The sequence below is a fragment of the Colias eurytheme genome, chromosome 30, assembly GCF_061535395.1.
Source record: "Colias eurytheme isolate Ceu_HAF_F1 chromosome 30, ilColEury1 Martin Lab GWU primary, whole genome shotgun sequence".
In the NCBI taxonomy this organism is placed as follows: Eukaryota; Metazoa; Arthropoda; class Insecta; order Lepidoptera; family Pieridae; genus Colias; species Colias eurytheme.
The window spans coordinates 5236362-5256565 of NC_143009.1; the positions used below are offsets into that span (position 1 = coordinate 5236362).

Genomic DNA, 20204 nt, shown 5'->3' on the forward strand with positions numbered 1-20204 from the left:
AAACTCGATTTTTTATCGTAATAATCACCTGGTAATCGTAAAGTTGTTCCGTACGTTATTTCTGCTGCGCTTATGCCGGTATCACTTCTTACTGCTGTTCTAAGTCCTAGCAACACAGTTGGTAATTCCGTAACCCAAGATGATGATATATTGCATAAGCGAGCCGTTAATGCCGCTTTAAGCGACCTATGCCAACGCTCTACCGCCCCGTTACTCTGTGGGTGGTAAGGCGTCGTACGCAACTTATTAATACCTAATAACTTCATTAGTGTAGCAAATAATTGACTTTCGAATTGGCGTCCCTGATCGCTTGTTAGCTTTTTCGGACAACCAAAACGAGAGATCCATCCTTCATATATTACACGCGAAATCGTTTCAGCAGTTATATCTTTCGTAGGAAAACATTCTGGCCATCGCGTCCCCCTATCAACTATGGTAAGGCAATACCTAAAACCTTCGGGTGAAGTGGGTAAAGGTCCAATTAAATCAACATGAATATGTTCAAACCTATCGCACTGCGGAAACGATCCTAAACCTGACATTGTATGTCGATTAACCTTTGATCGTTGACATTCAATGCATGTTTTAGCCCATTGGCCAACATCGCGATTCATATTTGGCCAATAAAAACGATTTTGAATCAATTTGCGTGTAGTCCTTATTCCGGGATGACATAAATTATGTACACTATCAAAAGCAATACGTCGAAATTTATCAGTCAAGTAGGGTCTAATTTTATCATTATCTAAATTACAATATATAAATGTACCGCTTTCAGGTAACATAATTTTCTTTAACCTATTATTAGCGTCTTTCGAATTAGATAATTGCAACAAATAAGAATCTTGTTGTTGTTCCTTAGCAAGTTCCGCGTAATCTATCACAGTGGGACAATTTATTGTTGCGACTCGAGATAACGAATCTGCAACGACATTATCTTGCCCACTAACGTGTCTAAAATCCGTTGTGAACTCACTAATGAATATCAAGTGTCGTGTACGTCTGGGTAACTCTTTCTCGCTATTTACTTTAGAAAATGCATAAATTAACGGTTTGTGATCCGTATACACTGTTAACTGTCGTCCTTCGACCATATTCCGAAAATGACGAATAGCTAAGTAAATTGCTAATAACTCCCTATCATACGTACTATACTTGCGTTCAGTCTTAGATAAATTCTTAGAAAAATAACCTAAAGGTAACCATTCATTATTTGCACGTTGTTGTAAAACTGCACCTACATGAGTATCCGATGCGTCCGTCATAAGTGCGAGCGATGCATCGGCTAAAGGGTGCGACAACGTAATCGCATTACACAAGCTCGACTTACATTGTTCAAATGCTTGTTCGGCGATTGATGTCCACACAATGGGTGTTTTATCTTTCTTTTTAGAGCCATGAATGAAACTATTGAGAATCGATTGTGATGAAACTGCGTTAGGTAAATGCGCTCTATAAAAATTTACCATACCTAAAAATCGACGTAATTGTTCGATGTTTTCGGGCCTAGGAAATTCATTAATCGCTTTTACTTTATCATCAAGCGGGCGAATACCATCTGACGTAACATGATAACCAACAAAGTCGATTTCCGTTTTCCCAAACGTACATTTCGCTAAATTAATGGTTATATTATATTTGCTAAATTGCTTAAACAATGATTCTAAATGTCTACGGTGTTCGCTTTCATTTGATGAAGCTATTATGACGTCATCAATATAACAAAAAATATTATCTTTACTGTCCGCGTCTAGGTCCTGAAAAACAGTATGATGCATGAATCGCTGAAACGTCTGCGCAGCGTTACGCAAACCGAACGTCATGCGTGGAAATTCGAATAACCCAAACGGCGTTATTATTGCAGTTTTTTCTACATCTTCCGGGGCAACAGGAATACAATGATAAGCCCTATTTATGTCGATTTTAGAAAATATTTTCTTACCAGCTAATAAATACGTAAAATCTGATAAGCGCGGTATAGGATATCGGTCCGGCTTGGTTATAGAATTAAGCTTTCTATAGTCCCCGCACGGACGTAACTCGCCATTCTTCTTAGGTACCACATGAAGTGGACTAGCCCAAGGACTCTTAGAGGGTCGGCATATACCTGCTTCCTGCATGTAACGAAATTCTTCCCTAACTTTTTTATATCTAGCTGGAGGTAAAGGTCTAGCCCGGGCAAACACTGGAGGTCCAGTCGTTTCAATATGGTGAAAAACACCGTGGCTAGGTATTTCCCTGTACGATGAAGGCTTAGTTATATCTAGGTACTTACATAACAAGTCGTGAAATTGATGAGTTTCCTCAACTGTTGTCACAGACGGTTGATTCACCTTAATAACACTAGCTACTGATTTTAATTTAGTTAAACTATCAATTAATCGACATGATCTTAAATCTACAATCAAACCATGATGTGCTAAAAAATCTGCACCTAATATAGGTTGAGTTACCTCGGCGATAATAAATGACCATTTATACGGTCGCCGTAAACTGAGATCTAAAGTCATTAACTTAGTACCAAATGTCTTAATTACACTACCGTTTGCCGCGTATAGTTTATAGTCACTACACTCACTCGCGAATCGGTTATTTTTCGACACTGGTAAAACTGAAACATTAGCGCCGGTGTCCACTAAAAACTTAAGATTACTTTTTCTATCTCTTATACACAGGCGTTTATTTACGGTGGAACAGACATCCGCCTCTGTCTGCACCGTATTTAGTTTTTTTGTTGGCTCTCCTGCTGCTTCTGCCACGCACAAGGTTGAATGCACTTGCTGGCGTTGTGCTTATAGCGGTAATGGTAATAACATATCCAATTGGAATTTTTGTGTTTTGATATTCCTGTACGATCGCGACTTCGCGATGCGGAGCGATGCGTGCGATTTCCGTACTTTCCACCACTAAACGATCTGCCTCTCGAGCCTGCAGATTCCAGCTCGTTTAAGCGCTGCGTTAACTGTGTAATCTGTTCAACCAGCTTAGGTTGTATTGAGGATATTTTATCTCTGGCACACGATACCTCCTGTATCTCCGCGAAACGTGTCGTTTCTATAATTTTATCCGCCATGTTAGCTAATTTTTCTAAATCTTTTAATTCGCTAACTGTGAGGACTGCTTGCACAGCTGCGGGTAAATGTCCCATCCACAGCATCGTCAGTGTTTCGTCCGAGAATTTTTTTCGAGCCAGGTCTCGCATACGACGTAACAGTTGGGAAGGCTTTTGTTCGCCCAACTCAAGCTCTTTTAATAATTTTTGGACCTGACGCACTTCAGATTCTTCATATAATACGAGCAACCGTGTTTTTAATGCTTCGTACTTCTTTGTATCGGGTGGTGTTAATACAATGTCGCTAACCTGCTCAACGTGTTCGCGACTTAATTTCGCTACCACCAGGTTATATTTCGATTCGTCCGCCAGCTTCTGATTCGCCACCACTGCTTCAAACTGCGCGAACCAAAGTCGTGGTGATTCTTTCCAGAAGTCTGGAATTCTACTCGACACAGTGATCTGCGCGAGAGCATTTTCACTCTCATCCGCTCTAATTGGAACTGCCGGATTCATTTTGTATTAAATTTTTATTTAATCAATAAATTAAATAATCACACAAACGAAATCTATGCAATTCACTATAATAATGTTCACTTTTCGTCGGGGGTCACCAATGTAGGGGCTTATTATGTGCGGGTGTAATAAAAGATGGATAACTACGCAAAGGTTATATTTCGTTAACTACATATATTTATCCGTATGTAATTAATATTCGACCTATGCGACCAACCCGCGTCCCGACAAGCCCTTAACTGTCTGTGCATAGCGCACGAACTGTTTATATATGAGTTACCGTGTGAACTTTCTTAGCGTTACACTTGAAATTCGATAACTCATAAATTGGCTTGTCGTCGCTACACTGTGTTACTATTTTTGAAACGACGTGTAGGCAACACGTATAAAGCATAAAAATAAATTTGTTTATTTTATTACAACCAAATTGAACCCAAAATATGCATTTAAATATGTATTACAATTTAGTATTTACCTATCTATACAAAATTTCCTACAAAAAGGATTGCATAAAAAATTTACAAGCAAGAAAAAAAAGAAGTAACAATTGCGTGGTAGTTAAGTAATTATGTTTTAATTTTTTGAGTCATTAATATTTACAGACAATAATTAATTATAAAATTATTATATTTTTTAGTTGTATACGGTGAAATTATTTCGCTGCACTGAGGCTGTATGAATAAAAATAAAGATTTCTATCTAAAAACTCGAGAAATTTAAAATCTTATTTGTTCTTTGCAAAACATCAGAAAATATGAATACTAAAATTTTCAATAATATAGGTATTGTTGGTTGATTACAATCTGGCGGGATTTATTTAATTCAACTGGGTGAGGTTTATATTATATAAACACCGCGTGATTTCACCGTTTATTTTACAGTGACAATCAAAGTATATAAAATTTAGCAATTGTCAATAACGATTTATTGTTTTTACATTATTAATTATTTCTGATACCTCTAAGCTGATAACTCGTCAAGTTTTTAATTTCATGATAAAGAAATTAAGTAATCTAAAATTTCTTTTATATCACTGACATCTAGTGGTGAGTAGAAGAATCAAAATTAATAATATTTACAGCAACTTTCTAATAGATGGCGCTGTATAAAATTGTAGGATTCATCGAATAAAATGTAAGACTAAATGTAATACAGATGATATCCAAAGCATTTAGAAAAAGTTAACTGATAGTTTTTTTATGGATGTCTAAATATTACTGAAGTTAAAAACTTATGGGCATTTTCACAAAAATGTATACCCCCCTGATTTTCAACTGTCCCTCGAATTCATTAAATTCTATATAATGAAGTAGTTGCCAGAATTATTTATATATGTTATCAAAGTGATTATACGTATACACTATTTTGTTTTTTTAACAAAAACTATGACAAAATCTAAAATAAAGTTAAGTTAATTATAAATAACAATTGAAAAATGGGTAATTTTACGCTGTCCCCTGCTTACTCTTACGCGTTTATTAAATTATTTCTTAACTTTTTTGTAAGAAAGGTACCATCTTTTAAGGTTTTATTTGGTCCAGGATAATCAGTTACTGTGATAATAGTTAAAATATAATAACCTTATATAACAAAATAAAAGATAAAAAAATAAAAAAGAAAATCAAAAAAATTGTCCTTCCCGGAACATTCAGTTGTGTCACCGATTTTCTAAAAAGAAAATTACTGTGGTTCAAATAGTTTTGCATTACTGTCAACACCATAGCTACTGCTATGCAACTTATCAGGTTAGAAGCCGTCAGGGTCAAAAAACTGCTTAGAAGGAGTGCACGCGTGTTTGCAAGCCGCAGGGACCAAATTCTTCATTCAGGTATGTGACCATATTTTGGCTTATTTCTATCTATTTATCTTGTAGTATTTAGTTAATTTTGTTTTAAATGTTTTTATATGTAAGTTGATCAAAAGTTTTGATGAATATAAGTGTTGTGGTTATATTTTAAACCGTTTTTATTACTAGAGGATTATCAAATGTGACTTCCGCTGTGTGACTATTTGAGCGGTCACATATACGCTGAACGAAAAGTCACAACATGCCTGAACACATAAAGCAATGTTTACATGGCGATTTTCTTGAGCTATAAAAATATTTTTCCAAGACATTTTTGACTGAGTAGGAAACTACGGCAAAAAGTAGATTTCAAAAATAAAAATTATTTCCCCATACAAATCGCAACAGCTGATTGATCATTTTGCATGAGGAAGTAAAATTTTTTTTTGAGGAAAAAAAAAAGAAGCATTATGCAGAAAAAGAAACAAAATAAGCCAGCAGAACTAAGAATCTAGACAATGTGCCTTGTATAACTACGAAAGATAATAATGGAACAAAAATTAATTTTTTTCACGATATTTTTCATTGGTTTTTTTTTATTTACAGATTAACCTTCGTGTTTGCAGCGTCCACTGAAACAAGATTTTTTTATCCAATATGGTGATTGAGATTATTTAAGGTTAATAATAAACGAATCACGAAGACTGATTATCGACTGATTAATTTGATTAGTGCCAATATAAAACATAAAAGAGACTTCTTATTCTTGAATCTTGATAGTAATTTACCCTTTAGATAAATAATAATAATGTGATGGCTTAAGCCCGAACTGATTGTGATAATTTAGTTTGAAGTTAAGTTAAGTTTATAATTATATTTATTATGTGTGCCTGCGTACTTTTTTTTCGCCATGTAAACGCACCCTTTCCCTTTTTAGGTATTCGGTTGTGTGACTGTCCCTATATTACGGAGCTGAATTTTTTAAATATTTCAGTAGATTTTACATTTAATGCCCTTCAAATCAGTCTCTTTAATGGAGAATAATACATAAGTGTAATATTTGTTGCCTTTTCTCTAAAAAAGTATCTAACATTTTAAATGTAAAGATAATAATGACAGTTGAAGTACCAGAGTCACAATACTGAATATACTATTGTTTTTTTTAATTAGCTTAGATCCAAAAGTTGGGAATAGTGAGTGTTTAAAATATACAAAATAACGATTTTAAGTTAATAAATAAACAATATCTAAAAATTCTTATATTTTGCACTGTTTTTCCAGCTACTGAATATAGTCACACAACTGATATAAAATTGCGAGACTTTCCATTGTGTCCTATTATTTTTACAGTTTTCTCATTTTAACCCCCTCATATTATATGTTTTCTTGAAGTATATTGAATTTCCGTTTTAAAGAGACCAAAAAAAGTTTAAAATATAATACTATCCAAAAAAATATATTTTTCAAGGAGGGGGTACATTTTTGTGAAAATGCCCTTATATTATTACTTTAATATGCAACCTACTAGCGCCATCTATATTAACATTCGATTAATTTTAATTTATATCTGTGACATCTAGCGGTGAGTTGACATAACTAATTGCCCACAAGTTACAACTGGATTCTAATAGATGGCGCTGTATTCAATTTCATCATTACTGAATAATTTACGGAATAAATATTACAATATGGATAGCAAAAATCAGTAGCATTAAAAAAAAGGGATTTTCATTTTTTTATTATAATAAAAATATTGCTGTAGCTGAAAAGCTTTTATTATAAATTTATATAATTAAAACTACTAGCGCCATCTATATTAACATTCGATTAATTTTAATTTATATCTGTGACATCTAGCGGTGAGTTGACATAACTAATTGCACACAAGTTACAACTAGATTCTAATAGATGGCGCTGTATTCAATTCAATCATTACTGAATAATTTACGGAATAAATACTACAATATGGATAGCAAAAATCAGTAGCATTAAAAAAAGGGGATTTTCATTTTTTATTATAATAAAATATTGAAAAGCTTTTATTATAAATTTATATAATTAAAACTACTAGCGCCATCTACATTCACGTTCTATATAATTTATTATATATCAACGACATCTAGTGTTGACTAGAAGTATCAAAATGAAATAAGTACAGCCTAGTTTTAATAGATAGCGCTGGCATTAATTATGTGAAAAGTAAATTATTTTCGTTTCGCTTTTTGGTGTCGAATTTAACAATAACAATACCGGTAACTTTTAAAATACATACAAATGTAATCTCGTTTTGTTTTGGTGCCTCTGACATTACTGTTAAAGAGAAAAGTGATGGCAAATTTAATTTTCGTTTAAATTAACAGTTAAGGTTACACCGGATTACACATATTATATTTTAAAATTAAAATAAATGAATAAAAATGCGAGTCAATAATGTAGTTTTAATATTCGCCGCTAGATGGCGGTGCTTGGAAGTTAGTAGTAGTCTGTGTTAGTAGTATATTATTATTAGTCTGTGGTAGTATCACAGACTAGTAGTATTTATTAGTTCTGATACTTATATTATATTTTATTTTATGTATGTTATTGATAGCTTATTTAAAAAAAAAGCAGTTATTAATAAATTGAAAGAATGTAAAAACATTCTAAGATGGTATTTACAAGCTACTTCTATTACTACTAACATGCTACTAACACAGACTAATAATAATATAAGTACTACGCTACATGTACGCTACTAAGTTTTTTCTTGTACCTATTAATTGTATTGACACGATGAAACGTGATGAAATGAAACACCATAAAATATGATTTCAATGTAATTTATTTTCAAACAAAGTATCACTTTGCTGCTATATTTCTAATAAAAATTGTATACCAATTTACTATTTCTACAACAGAAAATGTCCCAAAAATATTCTATTGTCTGTAATCACAAAGGGAGACACATAGTTATGGCGGGATTGCGTTTTAAGACGCAGTTTACGCGCCAAAATTAGACATAAATAAATACGACCCTTGTTTATTATTGTAATGTTATTGTAGAAATGGAAAGGGAGTATGATATATTTTGTATACTTATTGCACAAAATTCAGCTTGAGTGGTTTCATTAGATTCGGCTTAATTTTGAATTTTAATATTAGGTAGGTACTTAATTATTAATTAATAATAAATTCTGGCATAGGTATTAGGTACAGTTTACTCTAAATAGTCGGTTTACTCGTATAGTATTATTTCTTTCCTAGCTCTGTTTTCATATTAAAGTATTTATCATTAGATTATGCCATATAAATAGAACCATATTATATTTAACTATTTTTTCATAACATGAATATGGTTATTGGCTTTTTACGAAGAAACTATACCTAATGAACAAATTTAGATGAAATTTTATGATGATCTAAAAAATTACATAGTTTATCATTAATTTCTTTTTTCTAGGTAGGGAGCAATGTGCTATGACAATAACTACCTACCTTTCAAGATTTTTAAAAATTAAATTTGTCTTCAAATAATACTGGTTTCTAAGCACATTTTATGTCTGCCCTCTATTTTTAATCCACAATACATTATTGTCATATTATTCTTAAAATTGCTTAAAATTTTATCAAAATTGATACACTAGCTTCGAAGTTCAACAGACACATTGACGTAAAAAGTGAATAATATATATATATTTTTTGTGTAACATATTATGAATAGGGAAAAAAACACACACATTTGAATAAAATATATTTATTTTCAATCAATAACAATAAAAATATCTTACAAATTTACGAAAATCTCATCATAAAGTTATTTTTAATTTTTAAAGCTCAATTTCTATTAGTACTCAGAATACAATACAAATATATTTAATTGTTAAAAATTAAAATATTTTAAAGTAAAAGAGAAGAATCATTTTTTCATAAATATAAAAATATATTCTAACATAGTTTTAATGTAATACATGTTGCCTATAACAAAACAAGTGTTCCGTTGTTACTTCACTTGGGACTGGACTTATTTTGATGAAATGAAACCATGTTTTTGATTCATTTTATCAATACAAGTATTTGTAATAAGTTAAGAGAGAATAGTCATAATATTATTTATTTTAATTAAATATAATATTACAGTTTTTAGTGGAAGACTATTTTATTTTTATATTATCACGAATATTTTATCACAAGTACCTAGATTTTATACAATTTTTGATAAAAATGTAATGTGACATATCCCAGAAAAAAACTAAATAATGTTTTTTAAAGTGAAACTTTTATTACATCGTCTCAAACTGTTTGGTCTGTGTAGCGCATGTCGCGTGTATCGCGGCTGCCGAGTAGGTACACCTACTCGGCAGCCGACCGTCACGCGACATGCGCTACACAAAGCAGTGTTCGGAACCGTTCGAACAGTTTCACTTTTACCGTGGTTTCATAAAACCACACAACATTTTTTTAACTCAATTAAATTGTGAATACAATCTTTTTTACTGGTAGGTAATAATATATGGAGACATTTTAAAGGTTTTTAACTGAAATAATACATATTTTATTATAATAAAGGAACTTAATTTAGGAGTCAATTATTAAAACAATCTTTTTTAATTATAACATACTAGCGGTCCGCCCCGGCATCGCCCGTGGTACATATTTACGTTTTCTCTACATAAGAGCCATCCTCGTACTTCAAGGAATATAATAAAAAAAAGAATTATCGAAATCGGTCCACCCGTTCAAGCGTGATGCCGTGACCAAGGGAAACGGGTTTCATTTTTATATACAATATATAGATGTGATAATTAAAATTTAAAATAGTTAAATTGTTATTTTATGGCATGTTACAGAACTATTAAGGGCCGATTTTTCAATGCTTAGATAAAACTTATCCGTCCAATAAAGTATTACACGATGATATTAAAATGTCACGTAAACTGTCAAATACGGTCAATTAGAATATGTTTTTAAAATGGTAGTTTTATACATTATTCGACGAATAAGTTTTAACTAAGGATTGAAAAATCAGCCCTTAGTATATTTATTGGTTTGTTACAAAACATAATATTTATCATATTACATATATTTACATATATTTAGAGGTAATAAAAAAAAATTATTTGTAGCAATGGGAATCGAACCCACTTCTGGCATTACAGTCATTAACCACTGGATTAAAACTACTTAAAATTAATTTGTGATTTATTTTTGAACATTAATTAATAAATAGAATATTAAAATAATTATTTTATTATTTTAAAAATATATATTTTTTAATAACTTAGGCCACTTCAATTTAAGTACTTATAACATCACTTTGTAAAACTTAAAACTATAAAATATCTCAAGTTTAAAATAACCAAATTAACATGATTTTTAAGAATAAAAATGATTTTTGCATACACATGTTAAAAATATAGTAGAAGGCAAAAGTAAAAAAAAATTTTTTTTGGACCTAACAAAATTTAATGGGACCTTGACTCTGGAAAGTAAATTTTACGTATTTTAATATTTTTTCATTGATTATTATCAAAAGCATTAGAAAAATTCAATTAAAAATCATATTAAAAAACATCCAACCTTATTACAATCAGTTATAGTTCCAAATCAAATAATAATAATTCCTTCCTATCACATTACTATTTACTATTACACTAAAATACATTTGAATACTACACAATACAATAAAATTTCAACCTTATTCCACCTACATAAGGTCGCTAATGCCATGTAAATAGTACATGACAGAATAAAAGATAAAACGAAGCTACAATAAGATTTCCGATCATAACCGGAAAACCGATTTTTAAATACTGCATGAATGTGAATCGGTAACCGTGCTGTTCAGCCACTCCTGCGCATACTACATTCGCACTTGCGCCAATTAATGTCCCATTACCTGTAGAAAACAATAATTAAATTAAAGAATAAGTAATAATAATATATTTATTTATTAAAACAACAGAAATTTACTTAATAGTAGTAACTAGTAGTAGTAAATACAATTAAATATCCAAAAAACTATAGCTATTTTGATTATTATATGCGATGTAGTTGTAAGACGTACGAAGAAGAACAAAAATGTCTTGGTCTGGCAAGAAACAAAAGGCAAATCGCCTACTTGTCCCTAAAGAAAATCTACCAGTGAATCATGCATGCGCTAGATTTCCTCCCGCGTTTTCACATGTACCCTACATAGTCCGTGTCCTACATAGTACACATGTACCCCACACAGTACATATGTACCCTACATAGTACACATGTACCCCACACAGTACACATGTACCCCACACAGTACACATGTACCCCACACAGTACACATGTACCCCACACAGTACACATGTACCCCACAAGTACACATGTGCCCTACATAGTACACATGTACCCTATATATCCCCCATGTACCCCACACAGTACATGTACTCACCGCCCAAGCAAGCGCCAAAGCTGAGCGCCCAGGCGAGCGGGGCCAGCGGCAGGCCGAGCCCGCCCGCCGACAGCGCGGCTGTCACACGCACCATCATAGTGCTGAGCGGGATGTTGTCTACAAACGCTGAGGCTAGACCTGATACCTATGATGAAATTTGAATTTTTATGGATGTTTTACATGCATATTTATTACACACAAATACCGATACGAGATACTTGTGAAAAATGGTTGTCTGTAAAGTCGGTTTACTGGCGATAGTTGAACGTGACAACGTCCGATTGTGCTTCTTTGTCGCTCGTTCCGCGCTCTCGCTTGCACTTCAAGCCTTACATGGAACGCCTCAGAGCGAGGTAACGCCGCATGAGTCATGTTTTTTCGTGCGTGCAGCCGGCTCTATCGAATTATAAGACGTTGTCACGTCATAAAGTTACCATTTTTATGGATATCTTACGGTAAAGACCGAAAACGTTAAAGAAACAATGTCACAATTCGCTGTGATCACAGTAATAGAGCCACAAAGTGAAATTAATGCTAAAGCTTTGATGATAACGCTCACAAAGCAATGGGGAAACTGGAAATGAAGTTTGAGACTCGATTGCATTGTTAAATAATTTGGAAAATCCAAAAGTGCACGCCTCATATTTTTTTTTAATAAATATTTATTAATTATTATTTTTGTTTATTTAATAACAATTAAACCACATCGAATCAGACCCTGAAAAATGAAAGGGTTCTATTCCTGAGCATACTCAAGCGTAAGAGAAAAAAAAAGACTCGATTAGTAAAGTATTTCGGTCGCTATCGTGTTAACAAGAAAAAGGATCCGCACATACAGACACACGGACGTCCAAGACAGAACTTTTTTAAACTGTTTTTAAACTAGTTTAAATAACAAAAATGACATCAAAAATATCATGAACGTTAAAAATAGTGTTTTTTCTTAATATGTGTGTGTATGTATTATCTTACAAGTGCAATGTATGATACATAAAGACATTTTAAGTTTGAAAAATCAGATGTTTTGCGCGAAGTGACAGTAGTACCCACCTCAACGCTTCGCTTATGAGGCGTGCAAAAATAGCATCGCAGTATGTTATTGTTCGTATGTAGGTATCAAAGTAGAACGGTTAAAAATAATTTATTTTTTCAAAATAAAATCAACGATATTGGAACGCGAGCAAACCGTGGTCAAAAGCTATCAATGATAGGAAAATTGTCATTTCGTCGTTTGACAAAGCCTTCTTCGATTATAGTAAAATAAAAATCCATTACCTAATTATCTGTGTGATTTTATAATTATTGTATAAATTGTTTCTGTAATTTAATGTTAAAATTGAAACCAAGAAAAATATACTTATATTCGCTACACAATTTACACAGTCCACAAAAAATTAAAACAATACAACAAGTCAAAAAATAATCAGTGAAATAATAAACAAAAACATTTATAGTACAAAATAAATCAACTACAAATACATACCCATAAAACCAGCATCAAAGCAACAGCAAGACGTGACTCTTCACCGACTTTCATAATGACAGCTTCAGTTAATCTCCCTATCCACGATATTAGACCTAGTTTTGATAATACCTGAAAAAACATTAAACAAACATGTGAAAAATAAAAGTGTGTGCCGAGCACACGTGTCAGAAGTGAAACTTATTTGGCAAGATTCAAAGATACCAAAATCGTCGCCTTACTCCATGTCGTGACGGTATTGCCATGACGCGACCTTGAAATTTTACTTACCTTCATCACATCATGGAGTAAGGCGACGATTTTGGTATCTTTGAATCTTGGCCAATAAGTTTCACTTCTGACACGTGTGCACACACTCTTTATTTATTTTTAATATATTTTGACTCAATTTAAGTAGGTATAGCTCTTTTACTATTCTTAGTTCGCATATAAAATTAATATTTTCATCCCAAATAACCTCAAAATCTATTAATTATTAAAACTCACCTCCATTAAAACAAATAAAGCTCCAAAGAACAGTAAAGTAGACCATTCTACTCTCGCTAAAATTGGCTCTAAATCATCTCTTTCAGCTAAAAGTAATAGTAATATAGCTCCTAGTAATGCTGTCCAGCCGAGTGATAGACTTTCTGTAAAGAAACATATTATATGTAAAAATAAATAAATTTTATTGGGACTTAGGACTAGAGATAGATGAAATAGAAACATATATTTATTTTATTGGGACTTTGCTTTTGGGACTTTATGTAGAGAAATGTATATAATAATAGTTAAAAAAAACTAAAAAACACGCTTTTTATATAAAACCGAACTAAAAAATAGGAATTTTTTATCAAATTAGTGTATTGTCATCGGTCCTCAATAAATCTACAAAGTTTGAACGAAATCTGGCCGTTAAAGTGGGTTAAAATCGCGCCCAAAGAAGTCGGTTACAAACATACAGGTGAAGCTAATATAAAGCGTGTAATAAAATTAAATTTTTTGGGACTTCAACATTGATAGAATTCCTGAAAAGAAACATAAACAAAATAAATAAATTTTATTGGGACTTCTGCTTAGATTACTTTCCGTTATTAAACTTGGACTTCAGTATAAATATAGGACTTTCTGTAAAGATATAAGAAGCTAGACAAATTTGAATGGGAATTAGGTACACTAGATCACACAAACTAAGTTTCATACATACTATATGTATATTAATGTTAAACAAATTTTAATGGGACTTATAAACTTATATATTTCTTTTCAACACATCTACTTTTACTTTACTTCAAATTCAACAAATTCTGTAACAACTTTAACTTTTAATTTGACTTTAAATTAACTTCATCTTGTACTTTTAATTTTCATTTCAACTGAGAATTGAACTTTTACTTTGACTTTTACATTAATAATTACTTTTACTTTATTTTTTATAATATTATTTTAAATATACTTACGTAACTGTGGTATGGCGTGAAGGAAGAACACAATAACTACAAATGTCACACATATTGAAGCTTTTATTAATAATTGGGTGTCTCGGATTCGATACTGGAAAATAAAATATTACTTAAATTATTTTATTAATTACAAAATATTATTTCAATAAAAATTAAAAAAGGAGGCAATTAGGTATAATTTTGATGTTTGTTACCTCAGAACTTCGACTGAGTGAACTGATTATGATGATTTTTTCAAGTTTTAAAATAATTATTGAGCGTTAAAAATGCTTCTATTTCTACATGAATAAGAAGTTAATGCTCTTTAATGGATACCGGAATTAAGTCTGCTGAAGACTTTAATATCTTTGATTAAGAAAAAATATTATAATAAATAGCACATTTTTACATACCTTTTGTTTCATCTGAGCTAAATTGGAACAGAACATTGGGTCAGTTTTGCTTTTCCCGGATTCTCTCTTCATTAACATTGTGTTTAATCTCTGCACCTGGAAACAAATATTTAGAATTATGTTTTATTAGGAAAAAAGAAGTTTGAAGGAAAACATTTTTTTTAAAGGTTAAGTAGATATCAGAGCCAAAAATATATATGTAAAGTTTGTCTTATTAGAATATTTTATTTATATCTCAATATAATTAAACTGAACTGTTTTCTTTATCTGTATGTGAAATTTAGTAAAGATGTACTTTTCTTATTTATTACTTAAAAACAACTGTTTAAATCTGCGTGAAATTTTTTGTAAAAGTCAAGATAATTGTGGTACTATTAACAAGATTGATGGCACTGTTTAGAACATTGAAACTAGCTTAAATATCAAAATCCCAAAATCCTACGCGTGTGTGAAGACGCCTTACCTTTTTCTCTAAAGCCCTCTTCACAATGTCCTCGTCTCTAGAGTATGACGTCAGAGACGCGGCAGCTCGCTTCCATACTGCTACTTCTTGACGGAGTTCTGGAAGAAAATTCAAACTCAAATTCTTCTGAATTGAAACTCAAACTCTGATTTTATACATTCAACGTAAAAACTTATTTCAACTCTAATTCAAGATTTAACAGAAGTCTTTACTCTCACTAGTACCTAGTACCTACTCTTACTCCAACTCTAACATAAATTAACTCTAATAAAATTCTAAAAGAAGTTAACTTTTACTCTTACTTATAATCTAATTTTTATAACAGAAACTAACTCAAAATAATATCTTTCTTTATCTCTAGCTAAACATTAATAAATTGTCAATCAAATGAAAAAAAAATCTCAAATTTGAATAAGTAAAACTAAAACTTATACGCAGAAATAACTTCTCAAACTCACAAACTAACCCAAACTTATTGAAACTCAAAAACAAACACACAAAATTTCAGGTAATTTTTTGAAAATTAAATGTATAAAGTCGCTTTATTTGATAAACATTCAGCAAATTTGATAACTTAAATAGCTAGGTATACAATGAAAAAACACGAATTCCCCAACCACCATTTCTAAAAAATCTCATCTATCACTCCGCTAAAATTCACCACAATCCGTTCATCCGTTACAACAATAGTCAATACATACATACCAACAATGTGCCGTGGTACTGTGTGTCTCAACGTATTGATATCTCTGAAAATGTACCGGATCTGGAGGTATGTTTGGATGCAAACAAACAAAATGCCGACACCCATGTGTAGTGTGAAATTTGTGAAGTTTATATTCTGAAATATAAATAATTATTTAAAGTAAATATAGGATTCAAATAAATGTATAATGATTTAAAATAAATGCAGGAAAAAATAAATAAAAACACGCTTTAATAAGACAAAATCATGAAATTATTGTATTGTTACTGATTCTCGATAAGTGTACAAAGTTTGAATTAAATCTGTCCGTTTAAAGTCGGTCAAAATCGAGTCGAAAGGTGTCGGTTACATACAAACATACACGTGAAAATAATAATAATATTATTGACGTACGTTAACAACAGCTATAGTCTGTCCCATAGAAATCTAAATAACAAGACACTAGAAGTCGTAAGCGTGCGTGACCTTGTCGCCACTCAGGTGATTTGCACATCACCAGTGCATTCGTCACTGTTCATTTGCTCTGGAGACGTATGAGTGTATACATGGTGTGTTTCAGCAATTCCCATTGCGGAAATTCTTCCACAACTTGTAATTATACTTATAAAGGAATAATATTTCATCGGAAAATATTTTTTTTTAGAAATAATGCCATTTTTCCTTAAAATTATAGAATATTTACAAGTATTACGAGTGTCACCATAGTAATCGAAATAACAATGAATGACACAGTCGACCATTCTTATTATCACGTTTGTTCGTATTGGAGCAAAAAGTCTCATATACTTAGGGATGTTATTCTAAAATAAAACGTAAATTCGTGCGTTAGGATACATATTCAAAAGCTTAATTTAATAGATAAGTTAGTTTTCACTAAAATCAAGCTGTCCAATAAAAGGCATAGTTTACTTGTGTGTACTGTTTAGCTTTCGGTTTGAATGTGTTGATTTTGGCGACAGCGGTTTTCATACGAATTATGACATTATAGCACTTCTATGTGTCTTGTTATTTAGATTTCTATGGTCTGTCCCTTGTCCACTATAATAGCATCTACAGACGCTCCGATTTGGTTGGTGCCAACCATATCGGAACCGACAAGGCAACCATTCCAACATTGCTACAGATTGTCCGACGGTTGGACTTCCAGCTGTCAGTTGACCATAGAGTAATATGTCAGTTGACCATAGTACGTAGAGAATGGGCTAAATTCTACTATAGAAATAGAGAAAATTACAGTCATATGCGGCTCTTACAACTTATTTTTTAAGGTTTTTAATGTAGCCGCACTGTCAATTTTTTTTAATACTTCTAACATAATAAAATACGCTTGATTCCTGGCATCTCTATTTGCGTAATCTTTGTTACTTAAGTCCCACAAACAGGGAAAGTATTTATATAGTTCCAGCAATTTTATTAATATGTCACGTTCGGTGACCGTAACTCCCTCGGCGTTCATGTTGACGTCCTACACCGGCGGCGTTGCGAATGTGAATGAGCCAATTACTTATATTAATCTATGGAATGAGCCGATTTGGTCGGAACAAAGCTTCCAGACGTTCCAATTTGGTTGGATCGGATAGGAAGTTGGTTTGGTCGGAATTGCTGGCGCATCCGACCACGTCAAACCAATATTAATAATAATTATGTCGGACCGACCGCTCTCCACACTTTCCGATTTGGTCGTGGTCGGATGGTTGGCACCAACCAAATCGGAGCGTCTGTAGATGCATTAATAGCATCTACGGTCAGGAGCGGAGCTACGGTCATCGAACGTGACATATTAATAAAATTGCTGGAACTATATAAAGACTTTCCCTGTTTGTGGGACTTAAGTAACAAAGATTACGCAAATAGAGATGCCAGAAATCAAGCGTATTTTATTATGTTAGAAGTATTAAAAAAAATTGACAGTGCGGCTACATTAAAAACCTTAAAAAATAAGTTGTAAGAGCCGCATATGACTGTAATTTTCTCTATTTCTATAGTAGAATTTAGCCCATTCTCTTCGTACTATGGTCAACTGACATATTACTCTATGGTCAACTGACAGCTGGAAGGCCAACCGTCGGACAATCTGTAGCAATGTTGGAATGGTTGCCTTGTCGGTTCCGATATGGTTGGCACCAACCAAATCGGAGCGTCTGTAGATACATTAAGAATTGCTTTTTGACAGCTCGACGGGTGAAACCAGAAGTGATGTTCAAAAGATTATCGATTGTGATAACATTTCAATTATAAATTCAAAATATTATCATAAATCGAATCAGGTACGTAAATAATATTGACAACGTAAACGTACTAATAAGATATGTAATAATAAGACCACATATCTATGCATCGTATGTTAAAACTAAACTAAACTAATATTTTATTATTTATTGGTTTATATCTTACAATTTGGTTGTCCTTACGTTTAAATTTTATAACATAATAGAAGAGTTTTTCTGTATCGGATATATTTTACAGAGTATTTCTATCGATTATTTTAATCTATCGACCCATCATTGAATAATTCTGTGTAGGCATCACTAAGTGGGCGGGACCTGTCCATGAAGTACGATAATTATTTGTATGACATTTTAACATAGACAATACAATCCTACATAGGCGTGAAGCTGTCAAAAAGCAAATAATATAATGGACAGAGTATAGTCTCACAATCGTCTAAAAATGTTCAAGCGGCGTTGTATAAAAAATTCAATGAAATTAACACTTTATTTCGTGGCAGTAATGTTCACAGTCGATCCTTAGAAAAATTTGTGAGCGTGATTGTGAGTCTAGTTGTTGATTATGCGTCAATGGGTATGGTGTATAATTTATTCTGGTACGTACATTTAGATAGTGGTTCTAAAAAAATATTAGTATGTTGATTTTGGTGGCACAATAGTTTATAGACTACTAGAGGTCCGCCCCGGCTTCGCCCGTGGTACATATTTCGTAATAAAAGGTAGCCTATGTCCTTTCTCGGGTATAAAAATATCTCCATACCAAATTTCATGCAAATTGGTTCAGTAGTTTAGGCGTGATTGAGTAACAGACCGACAGACAGAGTTACTTTCGCATTTATAATATTAGTATAGATTGTATTAATACTATTTAATACTATTGTATTATGTATTATATGTGTAATATTATGTTTAATACTATTGGTATTTTAATTTGTTAGAATATATTATGAAATCTATACTTATAATGTAAAGCTGAGGGTTTTTTTTAAGCGATAATCTCCGGATCTTTTTTTTGAAGTGAAACTTATTTTGGCGCGTTGAGAGTAAAATTTCAAGCATGGCAATACCGTCACGTTTTGGAGTAAGACGACGATTTTGGTATCTTTGAATCATGCCAAAGAAGTTTCACTTCTGTCAGTTCTCAGTAGTTTCGGAGGCTAATCAATTCAATTCAAACAAACAAATCTTTCCTTTTTATAATATAACTAGCGGTCCGCCCCGGCTTCGCCCGTGGTACCTACATGTTTAAACTATCCTATCTCTCAAGTTGGATCGAACTGCACATGGTGTGCGAATTTTATTATAATCGGTTAAGTGGTTTAGGAGTCCATTGAGGACAAACATTGTAACACGAGATTTATATACATTAAGATAACTTACCGAAGCCAACACAGAGGGGTGGCTGGCTATAATCACATTGGGGGGATCCCCCACGGGGGTGGCTGCCCCCCCCACGTTACTGAATATCACCATCGACATTAGTACTGGGACTGGGTTTAGTTGCATCACTTCGCATAATCTGGAAATATGTAATATTAATACAAAATAGTTGGAGGAAATCATATGTGAAAGAAGACTAATTTGTGTGTCTGTTTGTGTGTGTCAAATATCTTATTTAAGTCACAAAATAAATTGAAAGATATAATGCCATAGAAAGACAAATAGATATACATGATTTCTTCCTATTTTTAGTTTCTAATTTTATTCGAAAGTATTTACATGCATTTATAGAC

The 20204-nt window shown here is 32.3% G+C and overlaps 2 protein-coding genes and 1 long non-coding RNA gene across 4 annotated transcripts in view; 1 reads left to right on the top strand and 2 right to left on the bottom strand.

Annotated features, from left to right (window-relative positions):
* Window positions 1–1665: 1665 nt before the first annotated feature.
* LOC149895838 (uncharacterized) lies at window positions 1666–3905 on the bottom strand. Its single transcript, XM_090118537.1, has one exon. The coding sequence runs from the start codon at window positions 3566–3568 to the stop codon at window positions 2723–2725; it is 846 nt and encodes a 281-aa protein (XP_089974663.1). The 5' UTR covers window positions 3569–3905; the 3' UTR covers window positions 1666–2722.
* A 1152-nt stretch (window positions 3906–5057) lies between these two features.
* LOC149895839 (uncharacterized) lies at window positions 5058–6243 on the top strand. Its single transcript, XR_016458432.1, has 2 exons — window positions 5058–5396; window positions 5961–6243. It is a non-coding gene; the product is annotated as an uncharacterized LOC149895839 (long non-coding RNA).
* A 4173-nt stretch (window positions 6244–10416) lies between these two features.
* The window catches only part of LOC149895840 (P protein-like), a 30009-nt gene continuing 20221 nt past the window's right edge, over window positions 10417–20204 (bottom strand). For both annotated transcript variants that reach the window (XM_090118559.1, XM_090118560.1), the window contains exons 11-19: window positions 19852–19990; window positions 16243–16378; window positions 15538–15635; window positions 15075–15170; window positions 14680–14773; window positions 13727–13869; window positions 13241–13351; window positions 11758–11902; window positions 10417–11229 (exon numbers count right to left, since the gene is read on the bottom strand). In XM_090118559.1, coding sequence (XP_089974685.1) covers window positions 11051–11229; window positions 11758–11902; window positions 13241–13351; window positions 13727–13869; window positions 14680–14773; window positions 15075–15170; window positions 15538–15635; window positions 16243–16378; window positions 19852–19990 — 1141 coding nt within the window. In that variant the 3' untranslated portion in view covers window positions 10417–11050. The remainder of the gene's footprint in view (window positions 11230–11757; window positions 11903–13240; window positions 13352–13726; window positions 13870–14679; window positions 14774–15074; window positions 15171–15537; window positions 15636–16242; window positions 16379–19851; window positions 19991–20204) is intronic.

Bases quoted from the DNA above. Each gene is read 5' to 3' on its own strand.
- LOC149895838 (XM_090118537.1), bottom strand. From the start codon at position 3,568: ATGAATCCGGCAGTTCCAATTAGAGCGGATGAGAGTGAAAATGCTCTC.